Source organism: Oncorhynchus mykiss, chromosome 2, assembly GCF_013265735.2.
Source record: "Oncorhynchus mykiss isolate Arlee chromosome 2, USDA_OmykA_1.1, whole genome shotgun sequence".
Taxonomy (NCBI): Eukaryota; Metazoa; Chordata; class Actinopteri; order Salmoniformes; family Salmonidae; genus Oncorhynchus; species Oncorhynchus mykiss.
This window is the reverse complement of record NC_048566.1, coordinates 97,632,124-97,653,621: the sequence shown is the minus strand read 5'-3', so window position 1 is coordinate 97,653,621 and position 21,498 is coordinate 97,632,124. Positions and strand designations below refer to the sequence as shown.

The following is a 21,498-nucleotide window of genomic DNA, read 5'->3' as shown; positions in this document are numbered from 1 at the left end:
GTTTCCCGGACAGGTTCTTAGCTTGGGTGGGACTGCTGTACGGGGACATCACCAGCAAAATCCTTGTAAATGGGCATCTGTCAAAAGCAGTGGGAGTACACTGCGGCGTCCGTCAGGGCTGTCCGTTATCTCCCCTTCTGTTCGTGGCCTGTATTGAACCACTGGCACAGGTCTTGAGAAGGGACCAAGGGATCAGTGGGGTGGGTATCCCGGGGAGTGGGGGGATGACCGCCAAGTGCGTCTTTTACATGGACGACGTCAACATTTTATGTACCGACCTTTTATCCGTCGACAGGACTCTGGACAGGACTGACTGGTACGGACGAGCCTCTGGGGCGAGACTGAACAGAGACAAGACAGAGGCCCAATTCTTCGGACCGTGGGCAGACCCAGACTTGACCAGACTACCTCTGACAGTTAAACTGACGGACATAAGGGTACTGGGGGTAAAGTTTGACCGGGGGGGAGGAGGAAGCGGTAACTGGAGCGGAATCCTGGGGACGGTAAGACAGAGACTGGGTTTTTGGGGACTACGACAGCTGACTTTTGAGGGCAAGGTTTTAATCATTAAAGCTGTGATTTTACCTGTGCTTTTATTAATCAGTTCTGTTTTTATCCCCCCTCGAAGGAGCATTTTAGACCTGGAGCGGACGCTGTTTTACTTCCTGTGGGGAGGCAAGTGGGAGAGGCTGAGGAGGGAGGTGGTCAAGAGGCCCAGGTCCAAGGGGGGGAAAGGCTTGCCTGACCTCTACTTGTTCCTGGGCAGCCGCTACACAGCGTTACATCTGACTCTTGCCACCTCCCCGGTCAACAACAAGACCCAGGCCCTCGCACGGTTCTGGCTGGGATCTTACCTCAGGACTCTGAGGCTGATCCCAGTCGACCTGCGAGCCCCAGTCTCTTTCCTGCTACCCCCGCACTACGCCCAGCTCCAGAAGTTTTTAAGACATTTTAAACTGGAAAAAGAAACAGTCACGGTTTTAACAAAACACCGCTCTCTTCTCTCTCTTGTGCAGGATCGGGAACCAGTGTGTCCAGTGCGCGGGCTCGCTATAGGTGAGCCCACAACGGTTTGGCGCAACGTGGCCCATCCTGCTCTCCTGAATCGGCATCGGGACCTGTCCTGGATGGTCGCCCACGAGATCCTCCCGGTCAGGGCCGTTATGCACTCACGGGGCATGGCGAGGACATCCGCGTGCCCCCGACCAGGCTGCGGCCAAGAAGAGTCGGTGAGGCACATGCTCTGGGAGTGCAGAGCCGCCAGGGACCTGTGGAAGGAAGCAGGCCCCCTGATCACCTCGTGTCTGCCAGCAGGGGAGGACCTAACACCTCAGCTCGTGCTGTATGGGGTGGGCCGAAGGCCCATTCCATCGAAGGCCTTCACCAAGCTCTGGCCCACCCTCACGTGCCTGAAGGAAGCACTGTGGTCCTCCCGTAACCTGCTGGTAGCGAAAAACGTAGAGACCACCCCCCAGGCAGTGGCCATGGTAGCCACGGAAGCCCTGGGGTGGTACGGAAGGAAGGGGGCCTCGACCCCAGGCGAAGGGTCCCCCACAACACCCTAGGTCCCGGCGGCCACGGCCTGACAGCGCTGCGGCGCCTAGGGCGATGCGCCTAGGGGAGGGATCTCCTCTGGGCCCCGAAGGACGGGACGATGATCTATTCAGAAGAGCAGGATGAGGTGAGCTTGATAAAGACTCACCCCCCCTCCTGTACAAGGGACTGAAGACAGCCTTTTAACAAAGTGACTTTTTAACATGGTTTTTCATGTCTTAAAAATGTTTTACCTTTGTTAGATCATTAGTACACATTTTAAATGGCTTTACAGATTTGATGTTTTTACAAGGAAAGTACTTTTATCCATGGTTGTTTTCATTGGTTTTAACAACATGTACTTTTTAACAAATTTAAATGTAACTTTCAAATGCTGTGTTTTATGCTTTGCTGCCGTTTTTATGTGTATCAATGATGTAAAAAATGTATGAGCTGTTTTTAAAGGAAATGTGTCAATAAAACTTTTCCAAAAGAAAAAATCTGTTCTTATCAGTGAGGGATTTTAACGTGCTAAACGTGTATGGTTTTAACGATAAACATGACCGGTGTGCACTTTTAGAGGACCTGCAGTCCCACATGCTAGGGAGGGATCCTCTAGTGGTGGGTGGGGATTTTAATTGTGTTTTAAGCAGAGCAGACAGGAGAGGGGCAGGAGGGGATTTTAAGGTAGACAGGTCAAGTGTTTTATTGCAAGTGCTGTGCAGGGATTTTAAACTGACTGACTGTTTTAAAACCCTGCATCCAAGAGAGGAGGGCTTCACCTGGACCAGTGGTGATGGCACCAGAGCCTCTCGCATTGATTATCTGTTTACCCGGGACTGTCCCCCAACTGATGCTAGAATAACCCCTGCTTTCTTCTCAGACCACGTAATGCTGACGTGCACCCTTTCACTATCTTCGGGTGTGACTGTGGGAAGAGGGCCCTGGAAACTGAACTGCTCCCTTCTAGAAGATGATAGAGTAGTTAGTCAGTACAGAGAGCAGTTCAGCCAGTGGCAGACGCTACAGGACTTCTTTGACACGCGAGCACAGTGGTGGGAAATGGTGAAGGAAAGGACAAGGACCTTCTTTAGAGAGATAGGAAAGGAAAAAAGCAGAGAAAAAGATAGACGCATGGTGGGACTGCAAAAGCGACTGGAAAGGTATTTTAACCTATGCCAACAGGGCCTTGATTTTAACCAAGAAATTAAAGAAGTAAAGAAGGAAATGGCACTTTTAGCAGAACAGAGAAGCAAGGGGGTTATTTTAAGAAGCAAGGAAAGGGAATTAGAAGAGGGGGAGAAGTGCACTAGGTACTTTTTTAAGAAAATAATTAGTAAGGGTAGGATTATGACAGGATTGAGAAACAAGGACGGGGTTTTAAAAACAGACACAGAGGGAATAAAGGAAGTGGTCGAGGACTTTTATGGGGAACTGTTTGGGGTAAAAGATGTGTGCGAGGGAACAATGGGGGACCTTTTAACATACATCGACAAGACCTTACCCAATACAGACGACCTGAAAAAAGACCTGACGAGGACAGAAATCGACCAAGGACTGAAACGTTTTAAGAGGGGTAAATCACCGGGGGAGGACGGCCTCCCTTTGGAGTTTTATCTGACCTTTTGGGATGTTTTAGCCGACGAACTTCTGACTGTTTTTACTGACTTCGAACACCTCGACAGACTACCCGACAGTTTTAGAGTGGGGATCGTGACTCTTTTACATAAGAAAAACGACAGGACGGACCTGAAAAACTGGAGACCGATTACCCTTTTAAACTTTGATTGTAAACTTTTTACCAAGGTTTTAACACTCAGAATGTCTTCTGTTTTAGGGGAGGTGATCCACCCGGACCAAACCTGTGCCGTGCCCGGAAGGAAGATCACGGACAGCCTGATACTGATCCGAGATGCCATCTGTTATGCGAGAGACAGAAACATGCGGCTTGTAGTCCTAAATTTAGATTTTGAAAAAGCCTTTGATCGGGTCTCGCACCAGTACCTCTTTAAGGTACTGCAAAAAATGGGTTTCCCGGACAGGTTCTTAGCTTGGGTGGGACTGCTGTACGGGGACATCACCAGCAAAATCCTTGTAAATGGGCATCTGTCAAAAGCAGTGGGAGTACACTGCGGCGTCCGTCAGGGCTGTCCGTTATCTCCCCTTCTGTTCGTGGCCTGTATTGAACCACTGGCACAGGTCTTGAGAAGGGACCAAGGGATCAGTGGGGTGGGTATCCCGGGGAGTGGGGGGATGACCGCCAAGTGCGTCTTTTACATGGACGACGTCAACATTTTATGTACCGACCTTTTATCCGTCGACAGGACTCTGGACAGGACTGACTGGTACGGACGAGCCTCTGGGGCGAGACTGAACAGAGACAAGACAGAGGCCCAATTCTTCGGACCGTGGGCAGACCCAGACTTGACCAGACTACCTCTGACAGTTAAACTGACGGACATAAGGGTACTGGGGGTAAAGTTTGACCGGGGGGGAGGAGGGAGCGGTAACTGGAGCGGAATCCTGGGGACGGTAAGACAGAGACTGGGTTTTTGGGGACTACGACAGCTGACTTTTGAGGGCAAGGTTTTAATCATTAAAGCTGTGATTTTACCTGTGCTTTTATTAATCAGTTCTGTTTTTATCCCCCCTCGAAGGAGCATTTTAGACCTGGAGCGGACGCTGTTTTACTTCCTGTGGGGATGCAAGTGGGAGAGGCTGAGGAGGGAGGTGGTCAAGAGGCCCAGGTCCAAGGGGGGGAAAGGCTTGCCTGACCTCTACTTGTTCCTGGGCAGCCGCTACACAGCGTTACATCTGACTCTTGCCACCTCCCCGGTCAACAACAAGACCCAGGCCCTCACACGGTTCTGGCTGGGATCTTACCTCAGGACTCTGAGGCTGATCCCAGTCGACCTGCGAGCCCCAGTCTCTTTCCTGCTACCCCCGCACTACGTCCAGCTCCAGAAGTTTTTAAGACATTTTAAACTGGAAAAAGAAACAGTCACGGTTTTAACAAAACACCGCTCTCTTCTCTCTCTTGTGCAGGATCGGGAACCAGTGTGTCCAGTGCGCGGGCTCGCTATAGGTGAGCCCACAACGGTTTGGCGCAACGTGGCCCATCCTGCTCTCCTGAATCGGCATCGGGACCTGTCCTGGATGGTCGCCCACGAGATCCTCCCGGTCAGGGCCGTTATGCACTCACGGGGCATGGCGAGGACATCCGCGTGCCCCCGACCAGGCTGCGGCCAAGAAGAGTCGGTGAGGCACATGCTCTGGGAGTGCAGAGCCGCCAGGGACCTGTGGAAGGAAGCAGGCCCCCTGATCACCTCGTGTCTGCCAGCAGGGGAGGACCTAACACCTCAGCTCGTGCTGTATGGGGTGGGCCGAAGGCCCATTCCATCGAAGGCCTTCACCAAGCTCTGGCCCACCCTCACGTGCCTGAAGGAAGCACTGTGGTCCTCCCGTAACCTGCTGGTAGCGAAAAACGTAGAGACCACCCCCCAGGCAGTGGCCATGGTAGCCACGGAAGCCCTGGGGTGGTACGGAAGGAAGGGGGCCTCGACCCCAGGCGAAGGGTCCCCCACAACACCCTAGGTCCCGGCGGCCACGGCCTGACAGCGCTGCGGCGCCTAGGGCGATGCGCCTAGGGGAGGGATCTCCTCTGGGCCCCGAAGGACGGGACGATGATCTATTCAGAAGAGCAGGATGAGGTGAGCTTGATAAAGACTCACCCCCCTCCTGTACAAGGGACTGAAGACAGCCTTTTAACAAAGTGACTTTTTAACATGGTTTTTCATGTCTTAAAAATGTTTTACCTTTGTTAGATCATTAGTACACATTTTAAATGGCTTTTACAGATTTGATGTTTTTACAAGGAAAGTACTTTTATCCATGGTTGTTTTCATTGGTTTTAACAACATGTACTTTTTAACAAATTTAAATGTAACTTTCAAATGCTGTGTTTTATGCTTTGTTGCCGTTTTTATGTGTATCAATGATGTAAAAAATGTATGAGCTGTTTTTAAAGGAAATGTATCAATAAAACTTTTCCAAAAAAAAAAAAAAAAAAAAAAAATCTGTTCTTATCAGTTTAATATCTGATACGTCCCCTATCTGGGGACCATATATTAAATTGATTTTTGGAATAGGGAGATGGAATAGGGGCTTGCTCCGTCCACTCCACGCATCGACCTGGTATTGCAGTACCTCCAGGAACGGTGCACCCCCTTCCGTTGTAAATATAAATTGGACGAAGTTAACCGGATGTTAGTTTTATTAGAATCATTACGTTTGAGCAAGTCTGTCAATGATGCCTAGAAAGTGGTGAAGCCACTCGGCCCTGACGCTTTTATGCCGTTTGTATGTGTATAAAATGATGTACAAAAATACAGATGAGCTGTTTTCAAAGGAAATGCAACAAAACTTCCAGAAAACACCTGTTCTTACTTGCACCAACGAAACGAGACAAATCCTTATTGAGTTAAAACCAGATTTACTGCTAAACTGGAATAAAAATCTATCAAATAGGGGTGTGGGAAACCATTTGCAGATAACAATATTGACATAACATTTGATATTTAAAAAATATCTCAGGTAAAATAATTGTCCACTTGGTGGCGCCAGACTTCCACCGACCGTCGCCTTGTTCAAGCTATGTGTTCAATCAAAATGCATTTTAATGTTGAACCACTCGACTTCATTACATAGTACATCATCAACACAAATAATGTATGAAATAAAAATAGTCTATATATTTTTTTAAATCTGTCTGTAGAGCCTTGCATGATAAGGTCATTGTAGGGAGGCCTTTATAAAGTTGCCCTCCTAAATTACTAGAGGCCAAACTTCAAAGATGTCCATGGCACTGGACTGCAGTGAGAGCTAGACCGACAATGCGTCCTACGGTCCTGGCTGCCTAACTAAATGTGTGCTTCGCATAATACACTTTAGCAAACATGGCACTTTTGAGGCACACTTTTAAAATTAGGCTTAGTCAGTCACTACAGCAAACTTCATATCATGCACATAAAATACCAATAGGCCTATTGGGTTGGAGAGCATCTATCTACTCACGAAATACTGTATCGATGAATAAAACATGCACTGCTTTGTTTCATACTGAAAGTTGTCATAATTCAAGTTCCATCCATGAAATATTGGTATGTGGAGAAAAAGTGTCCAATAGTGGTTGAACTATAATCCTACAAATCTACTTTCATTCTCACTAATCGTGGAACTGTATGACAACAGTCCAGTCGTCGCGAACCGTGCGCCAGGCTCCAGGTTTAACCTGCTACATAAGTTCCATAATGATTACAATAGGCTACATGTCCAAAATGATCGCTAAAATAAATGTATGTGGGTATTACTGACAGACGGCTCCAGATCGTTGCTGATACTAATTGTAAAATAAAAGCCTGGGCGTATAATCGAACCCTTCTAAATCGCATGTTTTCAGCTCGGCAGGTTTAGCCCTACAGAAGCCTGTAGCTTGGGGCTCCAAATGTCATACAAGCGAATCATGACGGCACACAATCAGAATTCTGAATAATGGCACAGTTATGTATAACCTACTAGACCGTGGAAAAATCCATTTCATATATTGTCCCCAGATAGAGGACATATCAGATATTAAACTGATAAGAACAGATTTATTTTATTTTGGAAAAATGGTTATTGTCGCAGGGTTTCTTAAAATAGCTCATACTTTTAACATAATCATTTGTACGCTTTAAAACGAGATAATATGCATAAAAAACTGCATTGAAACATTATATGTTAAAAGTACATGTTATTAAAACACCCTAAGAAAGAAGTACTTTTAAACATATCCAATCTGTAAAAGCCATTTCAAATGTGCACATTATAATTCAAACAAGAGTATACCTTTTTAAAGACATGTAAACGGTTTAAAAGTCCCTTTATTAAAAAAGAGGTCTTCTCTCCTTTGTGCAGGAACGAGGTGAGTCCTTATCAAACTTGCCTCCTCCTGCTCTTCCGAATCAACTCCGCCCCATCCTTCAGGGCCCAGAAGAGATCCCTCCCCTAGGCGCTGCAGCACTGTCAGGCCGGGACCTTAGATGTTGTGGGTGATACTTTGTCTGGGTTTGAGGCTCTATTTTGTCCATACCACCTCAGGGCTTCCGTAGCTATCAAGGCCACTGTCTGATGGGTGGTCTCCATGCGTTTCCCTACCAACAAGTTAGGACCACAGTGCGTCCTTCAGACACGTGAGGGTGAGCCAGAGCTTGGTGGAATCGGCCTTCGGTCCACCCGTTACAGCAGGAGCTGAGGTGTTGTGTCCTGAGCTGAGGTGTTGTGTCCTGAGCTGAGGTGTTGTGTCCTGAGCTGAGGCGTTGTGTCCTGAGCTGAGGCGTTGTGTCCTGAGCTGAGGCGTTGTGTCCTGAGCTGAGGCGTGGTGTCCTGAACTGAGGCGTGGTGTCCTGAGCTGAGGCGTGGTGTCCTGAGCTGAGGCGTGGTGTCCTGAGCTGAGGCGTGGTGTCCTGAGCTGAGGCGTGGTCTCCTGAGCTGAGGCGTGGTCTCCTGAGCTGAGGCGTGGTCTCCTGAGCTGAGGCGTGGTCTCCTGAGCTGAGGCGTGGTGTCCTGAGCTGAGGCGTGGTGTCCTGAGCTGAGGCGTGGTGTCCTGAGCTGAGGCGTGGTGTCCTCCCCTGCTGGCAGACACGAGGAGATCAGGGGGCTTCTTTCCACAGGTCTCTGGTTTATTTCATTGCAGTTACTCTTCTCTTCCTTATAGTTTCTTAATGTTTGGTATCTGTTTTGATATTTACATTTACATTAGTGGTACATATAGAGAGGAGACTGGGACAGGCCTTTCTCCAGTATTAACACTAAAGCTCACCACACCTCCTCCTCTTCCTCCTCCTAACTCACGATGGAGGTATAGGACTAGAATAACCTCATCAGGCCTTTCTCCAGTATTACCACTAAAGCTCACCACACCTCCTCTTCCTCATCTTCGTCCAACCTCTTCATCCTCTTCTTTTGTTTCCTCCTCTCAACTCATTTATTTAACTAGGCAAGTCAGTTAAGAACTAATTCTTATTTACAATGACAGCCTACCGACCGGGCAAAACCCGGACGACACTGGGCCAATTGTGCGCCGCAGTATGGGACTCCTAATCACGGCCGGTTGTGATACAGCCTGGAATCAAACCAGGGTTTGGAGTGTCGCCTCTAGCCTTAGACCGCTGCGCTACTCGGGAGCCCAACAATACCCAATCACTTACCTACCAATTTAAATCAACCTTTTAAGTATAATTCCTCTTGTATTCCCTGAACATCCAAACATAGAAGTGGATAATAGATGATGTGCTTTCAGACAGGCTGTGGCCTGCAAAATTGTGCTTTCAGACAGGCTGTGGCCTGCAAAGCTGTGCTTTCAGACAGGCTGTGGCCTGCAAAGCTGTGCTTTCAGACAGGCTGTGGCCTGCAAAGCTGTGCTTTGAGACAGGCTGTGGCCTGCAAAGCTGTGCTTTCAGACAGGCTGTGGCCTGCAAAGCTGTGCTTTTATCTGATTTTTCTCTGTCTTACTAATAACCTTTTAGAATTCTAATTGAATGGAGAAGCAGCCTACATCCTCTTGATTTTTATCATCTTAGTTGTATCTCGTGTGAAGTTTCAGACGCATGTGATTGTAACTGAGACATCCAAGATGTCAGTGGATTGACCGAATGAAGACAGACATTGTTTTACTGTACCAGTGCTTGTGAATAAAAAAAATCTTTCTTGAACTATTTCTTCACAATTTTTTTACAGAAGGATGTTCAGAGAACAACCAGCCCATTGTTGGACCAGGCTTTATTCTCACTTTCTACTGGTTCTCTTATGTAGGTGTAGCAGACTGTCTCAGAGGAGAGTACCACGTTGCAGGTGTAGCAGACTGTCTCAGAGGAGAGTACCACGTTGCAGGTGTAGCAGACTGTCTCAGAGGAGAGTACCACGTTGCAGGTGTAGCAGACTGTCTCAGAGGAGAGTACCACGTTGCAGGTGTAGCAGACTGTCTCAGAGGAGAGTACCACGTTGCAGGTGTAGCAGACTGTCTCAGAGGAGAGTACCACGTTGCAGGTGTAGCAGACTGTCTCAGAGGAGAGTACCACGTTGCAGGTGTAGCAGACTGTCTCAGAGGAGAGTACCACGTTGCAGGTGTAGCAGACTGTCTGAGGAGAGTACCACGTTGCAGGTACACAGTGGCGTGCTAAAGTATTCACCCCCTTGGCATTTCTCCTATTTTGTTGCCTTACAACCTGGATGATCAGTGGAAACAGGAGGCACTTGAGCTTAATTTCGAGTCTCATAGCAAAGGGTCTGAATACTTCTGTTTTTTATACACTGATCAAAAAATAAAGGGAACACTTAAACAACACAATGTAACTCCAAGTCAATCATACTTCTGTGAAATCAAACTGTCCACTTAGGAAGCAACACTGATTGACAATACATTTCACATGCTGTTGTGCAAATGGAATAGACAACAGGTGGAAATTATAGGCAATTAGCAAGACACCCCCAATAAAGGAGTGGTTCTGCAGGTGGTGACCACAGATCACTTCTCAGTGAGCAACGAAGCCACTCCTTCGTTGTCCGGGCGGTGTGTTTGGGATCATTGTCATGCTGACAGACCCAGCCACGTTTCATCTTCAATGCCCTTGCTGATGGAAGGTTTTCACTCAAAATCTCACGATACATGGCCCCATTCATTCTTTCCTTTACACGGATCAGTTGTCCTGGTCCCTTTGCAGAAAAACAGCCCCAAAGCATGTTTCCACCCCCATGCTTCACAGTAGGTATGGTATTCTTTGTCCTCCAAACACTACGAGTTGAGTTTTTACCAAAAAGTTATATTTTGTGTTTCATCTGATCATTTTGACCCCACGGGGTGAGATTTTGCGTGGAGCCCCAGATCGAGGGAGATTATCAGTGGTCTTGTATGTCTTCCATATACTAATAATTGCTCCCACAGTTGATTTCTTCAAACCAAGCTGCTTACCTATTGCAGATTCAGTCTTCCCAGCCTGGTGTAGGTCTACAATTTTGTTTCTGGTGTCCTTTGACAGCTCTTTGGTCTTGGCCATAGTGGAGTTTGGAGTGTGACTGTTTGAGGTTGTGGACAGGTGTCTTATATACTGATAACAAGTTCAAACAGGTGCCATTAATACAGGTAACGAGTGGAGGACAGAGGAGCCTCTTAAAGAAGAAGTTACAGGTCTGTGAGAGCCAGAAATCTTGCTTGTTTGTAGGTGACCAAATACTTATTTTCCACCATAATTTGCAAATAAATAATTAAAAATCCTACAATGTGATTTTCTGGATTTTTTTTCTAATTTTGTCTGTCATAGTTGAAGTCTACCAATGATGAAAATTACAGACCTCATCTTTTTAAGTGGGAGAACTTGCACAATTGGTGGCTGACTAAATACTTTTTTGCCCCACTGTACATACAAAACCATGCTCTTTCCATGACAGACTGACCAGGTGAATCCAGGTGAAAGCTAACCCTAACCCTAATAACCCCCTTATTGATGTCTCTTGTTAAATCCACTTTGATCGGTGTAGATGAAGGGGAGGAGACCGGGTTAAAGAGGAAGGGGAGGAGACCGGGTTAAAGAAGGATTTTAAAGCTTTGAGACAATGGAGACATGGATTGGGTTTGTTTCATTCAGAGGGTGAATGGGCAAGACAACAAATATGCCTTTGAACAGGGGTATGTTAGTAGATGCCAGGTGCACCGGTTTGTGTCAAGAACTGTTGCTGGGTTTTTCACGCTCAACAGTCTCCCCTGTGAATCAAGAATGGTCCACCACCCAAAGGACATCCAGCCAACTTGACACAACTGTGGGAAGCATTGGAGTCAACATGGGCCAGCATCCCTGTGGAACGCCTTCAACACCTTGTAGAGTCAACATGGGGCCAGCATCCCTGTGGAACGCTTTCAACACCTTGTAGAGTCAACATGGACCAGCATCCCTGTGGAACGCTTTCAACACCTTGTAGAGTCCAGGAATAATAATGACTGGTTATGCCCTGCTATTGTTTTAATTTGGATTTTATTTTTGTACCCAAATATACTTTATTTGAGTCTGTTCTGAGGGCAAAAGGGGGTGCAACTCAATATTAGGAAGGTGTTCCTAATGTTTTGTACACTCAGTTTACAGGCCTAAATAGTGATAAAGCAGGATCATTTGCATCTGTTAAATCTACCCTTCAGAATGACTTCGATAGCAACAGTGAATCTATTTAGTTTTCAAGTGGAGACCTTTCGACAATCATTCTCACGATAGCTCATTGGTACCAACAGTCAGTGACAACTATCATAGCTATTTTTCCAGTAGGATGTGCTGCCAAGCCTATTGTTTTCTTTCATCTGATCGTGGATATGACATCGATGATCTGACATTGTTTTAAAGGAACTCATTCACCACTCTTCCCCGTTATGCTCTGGGCACAATTAGCAGATCAACCCATAAATAACATTCAAATACTTCATATTTGTTTTGCCAAAATTATCCAAATTCTAAAATGCATAAAAAAAATTACTTTTTTAAAACAGTGATTTTATTAAATTAGGTGGATAAAATAAGACAACTTTAATCTTTAATATTGTTTATATTTCCATTACCAATCCTGAAAATGTGCTGTGAAAAATAAAAACAAGTGATAATAACCCAGTACAACCTTCTTTCCTAAACACATTTGGTCTGTTTCTCACCTCACTTGATACAAGCCGTGCAAAGTTATGCCAAGGAGACCTAGACTGATTGTTGCTTCAACTCAGTGGAAGCGATTATACTGGGTTTCTCAGTGTAGCAGTGCTGCTCTAGGATCAGTTTAGTCTTTTTCTGATCATAATGAATAAGAAGGGGGGGAGCATCTGATTCTAGATCAGCGTATCTACTCAGACGTTTTGTGAACATAGGCCCAGGATGAAATGGTCAGCGCCGTGTTTTCTACTTGACCCTACGGCTATTTATTGAAATGCTACATAACAGATTATTTTCAGCGCCATCATTCCTCCATTAAAATACACGAACAGTTAAGACTATGGTTACATCATATTCATTTCAGCAGTATATGGGCCTCCGTTCACACATTGACTTGTGTGGCTTCAATACTTCCTAGCCTTAAATTACTTTATCGTAACATTTTGTATTATTTTCCTAGAAAATGTAAATAATGTAGGGGGAAGAATGTTCAGGGCGATATTACCCTCCTTACAACTAGAAGTAATCAATCTTTAAACATTCTAGAAACACGGAATTTAGGAATTCACCCCCCCAAAAATATATTTGTAGACTGTGACCATGCAAACCGAGTCCTGAATTTATCTAACATGTTCATCTCAATGTTGCTTTTCTCAACTGGTATACACAATATATATGTGTAATATGTGAAGAGCACCGAACTGACATTTGGAGAACTATAGTCTTTACATAACAATGTAGTATTATATTTCAGAATGCCAATAGCCATCCTTTGAGTAAAAAACATATTTAATTTATACTTGAGAAAAATAGTAATAATCTGATTTGCACGGAACACAAAATGTATTTTCCTTCGTCAAACAGTAACAATTACATTTTGTTTGACAGATCATTTCTTTTAAAAGATCAAATTAAATTCATTCTAGGATTGGGGAAAAAAACAAGTTTGATGCTGGGTTTTCGCATCTCATTATGGGAGGTGAAACATTTTGGTATCCAGAACACAGTCTTATTGGTCAGTCAGTTTCGAGGAATCGTTGAAGGAATTTCTAACGTGGAGAAACAACCCTGTTGAAATCAGACGTTCCTCGTCAAACCATTCAACACTTCTTTTCAGAATCGAGTTTGTGTGCGGCTGGCGGCAGGCGACATAAGGGTGGTTATCATTGGATGGCTCTGGGCAGTAGAATAGGTCATAGGTCATGCTCTGAGGGGGCTGGGTGGAGCAGAGTGGAGGGGGAATGGGGACAGACAGTGGAACCCTACTAAATGCCACCCTATCCCCTATATAAAGGGTTCTACATAGGGAACAGGGTGTCGTTTGAGATGCAGAAATCGGGTTGGTGTCACGTCACATGAAGTCCTCGTAGTCTTGTGCGTAACCTCCATCGAACTCTCCGTAGTCCGATAGGTCATCCTTCATCTTGGACTTCATCCCTCCGGCAGCAACCAGACCTTTCTTTTTCTTCTTCCCTTTATTCAGCTGCTGTTGGAAATAAAGACGGATTCGTTTTGTCTTATGACAGTAATTCATTTTATCATCATGTCCATTAGGGCACGCCTCAGTCTTTTCTTCCGTTTGATGCCTAATGAACATGACCCGGACTGAATACCGGTCTAAGTAGACCATGGATACTGGTGATAAATGTCTCTGTATGTAACCATTTTAAAAGCTTGCTTTTGGTTTATTTGTAAATAAAGCATGTCAGTTTTGTCACAGATTTTTTTTTTTTAACTTTTTTTTTGTCATTTTGAAAAAGAAAATAATAATAAACCCACTAACCTTTTCTTGTTTCTGTTTTTCACTTAGTAAGACTGTGGGAGTTGCTGACTTTCTTCAAGTCCTCTACCTCCACTGTAACATAAGAGATGCACAGTTAAAACAGTATTTCATATAATACAGGAACAGCCCCACTGACCGTTGAGATGCATGACCAATAACATCGGTTACTTTTCAAACGGTATATTATTAAATCAATACTTACATGAGAGACAGAGGTCTCGAAACAAGGACTCTAGGAAGCCGGAATAGTGTATTGAAGTCTCAAAAGGTGATTTCTTGTCTTAACAACTTTTCAAACTCTGTGAACTCATCTTTAGAAGACGGGCTTATGGCATCAATTCCTTTTACGTTGTTGACGACACCTGATTTGAGAAGGAAAAAAATGATTTGAGCACCAATGATATGAAGCTTTCCACAGGCAACTGGTGTTGACAATGTCTAAAACTCTTGATGCTTAAACCAGACATTTTGCAATATAAATGGCAGATTCTCTGTAAAGCTTTCTATGAATCTGTAATACAGTGCCTTGCGAAAGTATTCGGCCCCCTTGAACTTTGCGACCTTTTGCCACATTTCAGGCTTCAAACATAAAGATATAAAACTGTAAAACTGTAAGAATCAACAACAAGTGGGACACAATCATGAAGTGGAACGACATTTATTGGATATTTCAAACTTTTTTAACAAATCAAAAACTGAAAAATTGGGCCTGCAAAATTATTCAGCCCCTTTACTTTCAGTGCAGCAAACTCTCCAGAAGTTCAGTGAGGATCTCTGAATGATCCAATGTTGACCTAAATGACTAATGATGATAAATACAATCCACCTGTGTGTAATCAAGTCTCCATATAAATGCACCTGCACTGTGATAGTCTCAGAGGTCTGTTAAAAGCGCAGAGAGCATGTGTCTCACTTGTTGTTGATTCTTCACAAAAAAAATACAGTTTTATATCTTTATGTTTGAAGCCTGAAATGTGGCAAAAGGTCGCAAAGTTCAAGGGAGCCGAATACTTTCGCAAGGCACTGTATGTGTAGACTGTCAGCCTTAAATATTTGTCATTCAACATACTTTTGGTAATGTAGTGTATGTGGACACCTGCTTGTCGAACATCTCATTCTAAAATCATGGGCATTTAATATGCAGTTGGTCCCCCCTTTGCTGCTATAACAGCCTCCACTCTTCTGGGAAGGCTTTCCACTAGATGTCGGAACATTGCTGCTATAACAGCCTCCACTCTTCTGGGAAGACTTTCCACTAGATGTTGGAACATTGCTGCTATAACAGCCTCCACTCTTCTGGGAAGACTTTCCACTAGATGTTGGAACATTGCTGCTATAACAGCCTCAACTCTTCTGGGAAGGCTTTCCACTAGATGTTGGTACATTGCTGCAGGGGGACTTGATTCCATTCAGCCACAAGAGCATTAGTGATGTCGGGCACTGATGTTGGGCGATTAGGCACGCAGTCAGCATTCATCCCGAAGGCTTTCGATGGGATTGAGGTCAGGTCTCTGTGCAGTCAAGTTCTAAACACACTGATCGACTAACCATTTCTGCATGGACCTCGCTTTGTGCACGGGGGTATTCATGCTGAAAGAGCCTTCCCATATATTACCTCAATTATCTCGACACTGGTGCCCCCTCACATTGACTCTGTACCGTAACACCCTGTATATAGTCTCCACATTGGCTCTGTACCGTAATACCTTGTATATTGTCTCCACATTGACTCTGTACCGTAACACCCTGTATATAACCTCCACATTGACTCTGTACCGTAATACCCTGTATATAGCCTACACATTGACTCTGTACCGTAATACCCTGTATATAGCCTCCACATTGACTCTGTACCGTAATACCCTGTATATAGCCTCCACATTGACTCTGTACCGTAATACCCTGTATATAGCCTCCACATTGACTCTGTACCGTAATACCCTGTATATAGCCTCCACATTGACTCTGTACCGTAATACCCTGTATATAGCCTCCACATTGACTCTGTACCGTAATACCCTGTATATAGCCTCCACATTGACTCTGTACCGTAATACCCTGTATATAGCCTCCACATTGACTCTGTACCGTAATACCCTGTATATAGCCTCCACATTGACTCTGTACCGTAATACCCTGTATATAGCCTCCACATTGACTCTGTACCGTAATACCCTGTATATAACCTCCACATTGACTCTGTACCGTAATACCTTGTATATAGCCTCCACATTGACTCTGTACCGTAACACCCTGTATATAGCCTCCACATTGGCTCTGTACCGGTACCACTGTATATAGCCTCCACATTGGCTCTGTACCGTAATACCCTGTATATAGCCCTGCTGTTGTCATTTACTGCTGCGCTTTAATTATTTGTTATTGTTATCTCACTCTTTTTGTAGGTACTTTCTTAAAACTGCATTGTTGGTTAAGGACTTGTAAACATTTCACTGTAAGGTCTACTACACCTGTTGTATTCAGCATTTCACTGTGAGGTCTACTACACCTGTTGTATTCAGCATTACACTGTAAGGTCTACTACACCTGTTGTATTCAGCATTACACTGTAAGATCTACTACACCTGTTGTATTCAGCATTTCACTGTAAGGTCTACTACACCTGTTGTATTCAGCATTACACTGTAAGATCTACTACACCTGTTGTATTCAGCATTTCACTGTAAGGTCTACCTACACCTGTTGTATTCAGCATTTCACTGTAAGGTCTACTACACCTGTTGTATTCAGCATTTCACTGTAAGGTGAACTGTAACATTTGATTTAGAGGGATACAGGGTGTGTACATTATTAGGCTTTTGCGTCAGGTCAGACCTAAAAAAAAAAAATACCTGGTCCAACTTAGGTCCTGTCCTTCTTACCTGGAATCTCTGTTTCTTCTCTGTCATCTCAGTCACTCTGCTGATTAAAGACTGTTCCGCTCCCTGCATCTTCTTCATCTCCTGTTTCAGGTTCCCCTGCAAGACAAAAACACAGTGCCGTCATCCTGCCGTCAATAGAAAACATGCTTTAGCTCTCTGGAACACGTATTTATACTATAACGCGTGTGATATGTTTATTCACCACTAACGATCCTTAGACAACATTAATACTACGGCTCATACAGCTGGGATGTGATCAGGTATTTTTGTGGTGTGTTGGTATGTGTGTTTGGTAAACACTCCTCTGTTTCTCACCCTCAGCTCCCTCTCGGCCTCTCTGATGCTGACGCAAGCGTGGTCCCGGTGCGACCCGATCACGGTACACACGGTACAGACACACACACTACACTGACGGCAGTAGATTCGGTTCATCTCCTGGTGTTCCGGGCACCTGATGACCATGTAAGTTATACTTCAGCTTGCTGCCAGTTGTTTAATGATTTGTCATATAATAAATTAAATAAAACAATCGTCAACTTTAAATGAAACGTTGAAACACAAAGTATTTACAGGAATTCAAGACTTTACTGAAAATACCGTCCAAAGTTGTTAGGAATTTAACTTTGTGCAGCTCAGAAAAGGAAATTCAATTGAGATTCTCCCCAAAATAAGAGTGAAACTTTACCTCCAGGGTGAGGTGTCCTCCACAGGGGGTACCAGGGTGTGGCTCTGGAAGACAGGGGACTCCAGGTGAGGCCGGAGGTGGTCGGAGCACATGGAGGCTCCACACACCAGGCAGGTCTTCACCGCAGGGAGAGAGCCCTGGCTGGGGCAATAGTGGCAGGGTAGGAAGGTCTCCCTAGAGGTTTGACGAGCCAGGCTGGGGGACAGGTTGGTACGTCCAGGGGACAGGTTGTTGGCAGCACGGGTAGGAGAGGTGGAGGTGCCGATTGGACCAGATCTGTTGGAGATCTCTGGAAGAGGCTCCCGCTCAGCTTCAACAGGCTTCTCCTTCGTAGGGGTGACTAAACGTAAATGGGTTGTTATGGTCGTTTCAGCAGGATTCTTGGCGGGTGTGTACGGATCTCTTGCAGGGGGTGGAGGTGGGTCCAGCTCAACGGTGGTGATTCTTCTTGGCGATGTGTTGGTCATGTGACCTGCTGCTGCTTCAGGTGATTTTCTAGGGTCATTCAGTGGTTCTCTTGTAAGAGGTTCTGTTGCAGCAGGGGGTTCATCCAGCTCAATGGGTGGGTCTCTCCTAGGGGACCTAGACCTATCACGTGTCAGGTCCGGACCTCTGACGGCGACGGACGCAGTACTAGGCGGTTTGGTTGCTAAGGAGAATGACGTCAGACGACGTGTTCTGATTGGCTGAAGAGGAGGAAGAGGAAGTGGCGGGTCTCTTACGGTCACCAGACCTTCCCCTGGAGTGGGAGGAAGAGGAGCTGCCAGTGGCTTGTCTCTTGTTGTCGTGAAAATGGCCTCCTGGGACAGAAGAACTGGCTGGTCTCTTCCCTAACAGACGCTTGGATTGAGAGATGGAGGCTCTCTTCCCAAGGGTCCAGCCCGCCGAATTTATCTCAATGACATCCTCTTCATTGGCTCTGCCTTCTATACCCAACACAACATACATAACACAAATACATTAGTAGTGATTAGGCCTACTTAGGTTACATCAAAAGGACACAAACCTAGCTAAATCAAATCTAATTGTATTTGTCACTGCACAGAATACAACAGGTGTAGACTTTAAGCGAAATGCTTGCTTTACAAGCCCTTCCCAATGATGCAGAGTTACAAAATGATGGGAAATATCATAAATATCATATTATTTTAAGATAGAATAAGGTCGATTGATTTTAAGGCAAGTCAATGGACTTCAGTAGACTTTGACCTGTGTCGTTACTCGTGTGCGTCAGTCAATATAGCGTAATATTGTTGTTAATGTTTCTATCATAGCCAAGTCATCACCACCATATGAAAACAATGTGTTAACGATGTGTTATTGTTTTAAACTGTAGGCCTAGTACCATAACACAGGTACATCTTCCCCAGCAGTAGCCTAACTTTGGAAATGTTCGTTCCCATGACTAGTCAGCGAACCTGGGGTGTATTTATTACGTCTTGGAACGGGAAACCGTTTACCGTTATGAACCAAACAGCAAACGGAATGAAGCGTGGAGGGACCTATCAGAATTGGTCCAATATTAAATTCTCGTTTTCGTTGCAAAAGGTTTTCCGTTTGAAATAAACGGTTTGTGTTGCAAAACGTTTTGTAACAGACTCGGCGTAATGAATAAACCCCTGTATCGTTGTCCCCAGCCTAATTGCGCATGGGCAGAAGTGTCTGGTGAATTCGGGAAGTTACCTGTGGCTGAGCTGGTGCGTGTATGTGCAGGCGCTTCATGTCGCCACGGACTTGCGGTAGTGTCTCTCTTGAACCCCACCGGTAATGTCTTGTACTCCTCCTTGCATTCGGGGCAGTAGTATGGACCGGTGGGCGAACCACTCCATAACTCCTGTATACAGCAGTAGCAGAAAATATGTTTGCATCTCAGCGCAGTCGGATTCCGACATATACCGTGGCACAAAGGACACACCGAGGGCTCGCAGTCCGGGGTCGGCAACGACTGACCCATTTTGCCCAGTAAAAAACGATATTTGTTACGTTTTTTTTGTCAACAACACGACAGGCTCGACCTCCAGGAAACGAAACCGTAAAATTAGGAGGAGCCAAGTGTTTGAATTACGTCCCCAGTGTAGTCCTGCACACTGCGCCCCACTCTTAAAGGTACAGGAAAACAATGTCTCCTCTGACCCAAATACATGTAGCTCGTTAGGTCGACAGATCAAACTACGCAGAGGTCTGCACTAGTGTCATCATTTGAAGAAAACATACACACGAGGAAAAAGCATGCGTACCTGTTGCCCTACCCGGCAGTTTCAGGATGGCTGTGATTGTAAGGTACCCAAGGGGTTAAAATCATACTGGCCTCTCACCATTTTAACATAGATTGTGGAAGTTAATCTCTGAACATAGGTCTACTCTAACCTTTCAATTATTTCTTCATCTGGTTTACTAAACAATTCCAATACGTGTTCTGTGTTTCACTCATAGTTTAAATTCTCCAAAGTGGCCTGGGCTTCTGGAGCTCAGACGTGCAGTAGTACGTGTAGAAACAGATAGGTCGCGTTTTGAAGTGTCTGTCCTATAGCAGGCCACGTTTTGAAGTGCCTATCCAATAGCAGGCCACGTTTTGAAGTGTCTGTCCTATAGCAGGCCACGTTTTGAAGTGTCTTGTCCAATAGCAGGCCACGTTTTGAAGTGTCTGTCCTATAGCAGGCCACGTTTTGAAGTGTCTGTCCTATAGCAGGCCACGTTTTGAAGTGTCTATCCAATAACAGGCCACGTTTTGAAGTGTCTTGTCCTATAGCAGGCCACGTTTTGAAGTGTCTTGTCCTATAGCAGGCCACGTTTTGAAGTGTCTGTCCTATATAGCAGGCCACGTTTTGAAGTGTCTGTCCTATAGCAGGCCACGTTTTGAAGTGTCTGTCCTATAGCAGGCCACGTTTTGAAGTGTCTGTCCTATAGCAGGCCACGTTTTGAAGTGTCTGTCCTATAGCAGGCCACGTTTTGAAGTGTCTGTCCTATAGCAGGCCACGTCGTGAAGTGTCTGTCCTATAGCAGGCCACGTCGTGAAGTGTCTGTCCTATAGCAGGCCGTGTTTTGAAGTGTCTGTCCAATAGCAGGTCGCGTTTTGAAGTGTCTGTCCTATAGCAGGCCGTGTTTTGAAGTGTCTGTCCTATAGCAGGCCGTGTTTTGAAGTGTCTGTCCTATAGCAGGCCCCGTTTTGAAGTGTCTGTCCTATAGCAGGCCTCGTTTTGAAGTGTCTGTCCTATAGCAGGCCTCGTTTTGAAGTGTCTGTCCTATAGCAGGCCGTGTTTTGAAGTGTCTGTCCTATAGCAGGCCCCGTTTTGAAGTGTCTGTCCTATAGCAGGCCTCGTTTTGAAGTGTCTGTCCTATAGCAGGCCACGTTTTGAAGTGTCTGTCACGGACACTTTTCTTTTTTTCTAAAACAGTTTATATGCAGAGTTGTGTCTATTGTTGCCCTCTTATTGGCTAGAATGGACCCACCCACCCACCATCCTGTCTCAGCCTCCAGTATTTATGCTGCAGTAGTTTATGTGTCGGGGGGCTAGGGTCAGTTTGTTATATCTGGAGTACTTCTCCTCTCCTATTCGGTGTCCTGTGTGAATCTAAGTGTGCGTTCTCTAATTCTCTCCTTCTCTCTTTCTTTCTCTCTCTCGGAGGACCTGAGCCCTAGGACCATGCCCCAGGACTACCTGACATGATGACTCCTTGCTGTCCCCAGTCCACCTGACCGTGCTGCTGCTCCAGTTTAAACTGTTCTGCCTTATTATTATTCGACCATGCTGGTCATTTATGAACATTTGAACATCTTGGCCATGTTCTGTTATAATCTCCACCCGGCACAGCCAGAAGAGGACTGGCCACCCCACATAGCCTGGTTCCTCTCTAGGTTTCTTCCTAGGTTTTGGCCTTTCTAGGGAGTTTTTCCTA

At 45.4% G+C, this 21,498-nt stretch overlaps 2 protein-coding genes, 1 non-coding gene and 1 pseudogene across 8 annotated transcripts in view; 2 read left to right on the top strand and 2 right to left on the bottom strand.

Moving 5' to 3' along the window:
* The window catches only part of LOC118943865, a 37,627-nt gene extending 36,211 nt beyond the window's left edge, over positions 1-1,416 (top strand). The window contains exon 2 of the mRNA XM_036960269.1: positions 1,017-1,416. Coding sequence (XP_036816164.1) covers positions 1,017-1,056 — 40 coding nt within the window. The 3' untranslated portion in view covers positions 1,057-1,416. The remainder of the gene's footprint in view (positions 1-1,016) is intronic.
* LOC110512361 (E3 ubiquitin/ISG15 ligase TRIM25) overlaps positions 1-19,981 on the bottom strand; it is a 42,983-nt gene extending 23,002 nt beyond the window's left edge. The window contains exons 1-7 of one of the 6 annotated variants that reach the window (XM_036960305.1): positions 19,285-19,969; positions 17,602-18,527; positions 17,232-17,367; positions 16,917-17,012; positions 14,237-14,396; positions 14,035-14,106; positions 13,027-13,737 (exon numbers count right to left, since the gene is read on the bottom strand). In XM_036960305.1, coding sequence (XP_036816200.1) covers positions 14,379-14,396; positions 16,917-17,012; positions 17,232-17,367; positions 17,602-18,068 — 717 coding nt within the window. In that variant the 5' untranslated portion in view covers positions 18,069-18,527; positions 19,285-19,969 and the 3' untranslated portion in view covers positions 13,027-13,737; positions 14,035-14,106; positions 14,237-14,378. Of the gene's footprint in view, positions 1-13,026; positions 13,738-14,034; positions 14,107-14,236; positions 14,397-16,916; positions 17,013-17,231; positions 17,368-17,601; positions 18,528-19,284 lie in introns of those variants that run through there. The other 5 variants (XM_036960309.1, XM_036960296.1, XM_036960310.1 and 2 more) reach the window with 5 other exon arrangements.
* On the top strand, positions 5,574-5,761 carry LOC118944196. The gene has a single exon (XR_005039512.1). It is a non-coding gene; the product is annotated as a U2 spliceosomal RNA (small nuclear RNA).
* LOC118944214 lies at positions 7,109-7,207 on the bottom strand (annotated as a pseudogene).
* Positions 19,982-21,498: the final 1,517 nt, after the last annotated feature.